Source organism: Solanum tuberosum, unplaced genomic scaffold, assembly GCF_000226075.1.
Source record: "Solanum tuberosum cultivar DM 1-3 516 R44 unplaced genomic scaffold, SolTub_3.0 scf00136, whole genome shotgun sequence".
Lineage (NCBI taxonomy): Eukaryota > Viridiplantae > Streptophyta > Magnoliopsida > Solanales > Solanaceae > Solanum > Solanum tuberosum.
In genome coordinates, this window is record NW_006239061.1 from 1126380 (window position 1) to 1129619 (window position 3240).

The 3240-nt window shown below is 32.6% G+C and overlaps 1 protein-coding gene across 1 annotated transcript in view; it reads right to left on the reverse strand.

The window, feature by feature from the left end:
* The window catches only part of LOC102589350 (BRASSINOSTEROID INSENSITIVE 1-associated receptor kinase 1-like), an 8993-nt gene extending 7521 nt beyond the window's left edge, over positions 1 to 1472 (reverse strand). Inside the window, exons 1-3 of the mRNA XM_006351745.1 lie at positions 952 to 1472; positions 396 to 528; positions 236 to 307 (exon numbers count right to left, since the gene is read on the reverse strand). Coding sequence (XP_006351807.1) covers positions 236 to 307; positions 396 to 528; positions 952 to 1048 — 302 coding nt within the window. The 5' untranslated portion in view covers positions 1049 to 1472. The remainder of the gene's footprint in view (positions 1 to 235; positions 308 to 395; positions 529 to 951) is intronic.
* Positions 1473 to 3240: the final 1768 nt, after the last annotated feature.

Consider the following 3240-nt stretch of genomic DNA (forward strand, 5'->3'; position numbering starts at 1 on the left):
CCTGCATAACTCTAACCAGCAACCAAACGGCCCCTAACTTTAATTTTCTAGGAACCTAATTAGGATTATTTTGACCTTATCCAACCACAACCAATTCAGGGTACACAAACATTAGTGACTTAACATAGGTATGTAGATACATATATGACGACATTCGTATAGTGACAATTTACTAATAAAACTAAAAGTTAAGGAAAACAAAAAACCAGTTCAATTATCACAAAAGGTAACTTACAAGTATTGCAAATTCGAGAGTTGACCAAGCTGTGGAACGAGTTGACCCGACAAATTTGCATTTCCAAGATCACTGCATGTAAGACAAATGGAGCTAAAATTTGTAAATGAACCCCGTAGCATGAAACATCAGGGAGAAACCTAGGTTTTCAGTAGCTTACACTCTAGTTACGCTATTCTCACTGTTGCAGGTCACATGAAACCAAGTACAAGGATTGACAAGGGTTGGATCCCAACTCTGTAAAACATTGTTAGGATCAGCCAAAGTTGTCTTCAGCGCATTCAACGCATCACCTGTCTTACATGAAGTGATTAACAATCAGTAATTATCTTGTCCACGCACCTCCTTAGTAAACTAATACTGTAATCAGTAATAGTTCAGCACTTTCTTAAAGCTGTTTCTTTACTAAAATTAACCTCTTCATTAGTAAGAACATTAAATAGCTACTTTCCTGGCATTAGTTATACTCAAACTGATCTTTTTCTGCCACCATCCCCCAACAGCCCCAACACACAATGATTAACCAAATTAAGCTCCCAATAGTATTAGTTAACTACAGTTCAACTATTTAATGCAATGAATTTACCCATTTAGGTTCAATTGTTAAACAGTCAATCATTCAAGCAAAGAAAAAGAAAATTAGGAACAGAAAGAGTCAACATCTTTCAACTTAATAGAAAGCAACCAAACTAAAAATGTAAAGTTCAAGAACAGACCTTCAGTGTTACCATATACAGGAACCAGTAACAGCCCAATTAAGCAAAGAAAAACTGAAGCAGAACCCAAGATCCCCAAGACCCATTGATCCATCATCCCACCTAATCCCTTCACCACAACCCCACTTGCTAAAAACCTAGATTTTCCTCATTACAATCTTCACATACTAACTCCACATCTTTAATAAGTCAAAAATAATCAAAACCCCAATCCAAGAAAATGGAAGTTTTCAAATCTGAAATCCCAGAAGTAGCAGAAAACAGTATAACAAAAGCAAAAGGGATCAAGAAACGATTTTTTTCAATTTTCTTGGAGAATTGGATAAATCAGAGAGATTGAAACTGTAATTATGGATTTTGTCAAAGTTGAAACTTAGGGAATAAAGAGTAGTACATAGTAAAATTCCACGGTTTAAGGTGAAGAATGGTAGTAGTAGTAGTAGTCGTCGTTGCAGAGGAAGAGAGAGATGTTTGGTCAAAGGTTGTGCTTTCACAGTTGTCTATTCTATTTAGGAAATAAAATGGTGTACTTAATTAGTGCTCTTTCGGTTAACATTTTTATGCATTTCTTTATTTCAGTTGGTAAATTTTGACCCACTCGGATATTTCAAAACTATTGACATGTTTTTCTATTTGAAAACTATTTAAAATTGTTTGGACTTTAGACTCAATAGAAATTTATTTTCTTATTTCTTATTTCTTATTTGTATAGAGAGAGAAAAAAATGTACAACTCTCACCCCTAGTCATTTAATTATTGTAGCAAAGTCAATTCTTCAAAAAAATTGGGTTAATAATTTAAAAAAATGAGGGAGATTTGAAAGTTGATCGGTGCCCTCGTAAAGACTAAAACTTCGTTATGCTGAAAATAGTAGAGGTGCGACAACGCTTTGGTAGTGAGTGAAAATTTACTTTCTGTCTGGTTAGTAGGAATTTCTTGCCTGCTAAGGGATTAGTCCAAGTTAGATCGAGAAGTAAGGGGTCGTTTGGTAGGAGGTGTTAGGAGAAATAGTTCATGTATTATGTATGATATTATTTAGTACTATGTTTGGTAGAATTTTTTGGCCTAAGCATGAATTAGTTATACACCCTACATGGTATTATAGGAGGTATTACTATTACCTTCTATGTGATGGTATTAGTAATACATTGGATTTAATACCATGGATTGTTTATGTAAAGACAAAAATATCTTTCAAATCATTTTATTTATTTTCTTGATTTTATGTTTTATATTTGTATTAGTAAATTTATTTAAATAAATTAGCTTACAAATTTTATTATTTAGAGAGAGTTGTTTGCTAATAAATAAATGCAATACATATCAACACAATATTTAAAATGTGAGTTGTTTAACATTTACTAATTGAAAATGCAAATATATTCACCACATGACGTTTGTGATCTTAATTTTTTTATTTTTTATTTTAATTGGGTAAGATCCACCGAAGTGGGTAGCCTTAACCGGATGTGTCTGATAACAGGTAAAGCCCGAAGGCTGTTCCCGTCCCTGTCGAGGGAGATGCCAACCATCTCTCCTTTCTACGAACACTTGTGATCTTAATTGAATATATTATTTGTTGGTTTATATGTGGTTTCTAATTGTTATTTTGAACAATTTATAAATTGCATACATATTAAAACTACAACTTGTTATTTTTATATGTAAATGTAGATGATTTATTCGACTTTACTATTTTTACCGTCTTTTCAATTTTAAAGTAGATAATCTATCTATTCTAAATTGAAAATGAATGTTCTTAAATGATTAATTTATTATAGTAACAATTGTTTACCCTCAAACAATTCCAGTGAGAAAATAGCAAACATGACAACAAAATTGTTCTTCTCCTAACTAGTTAGAAGGCCATAAAAATATAATATTGTCCGGCAATTATCTACCTTGACCGATTACATAAAATAGAAAATCTCATAATAATGTAAGGGTATAATTGGAAGAAGCTTTTTGTAGAGTTTTAATCCAAACACAAGATGAGGTCAGAAGCAATGAACCAAACACTTGATAAAAAATACACATTGCACTACTAATTCCTGTGTTACAAATCCCTGCATTATTTATTTTTCTACCAAACGACCCCTAAGAGTTTGTAATTGAAGTCGGGAGGTTGAATAGAGAAATTCTCTTCACATGTATTTTTTTTTTATCAATAATTCAAGAAAATGAGGGAGATTTGTGACTATATTGAACATCGTATTGGAGTCGGTGGGTGAGAAGGAGGTTTGCTTTTGGGCTATGTAAAATAAGAACGTGTTGTCAACTGGGACAGAG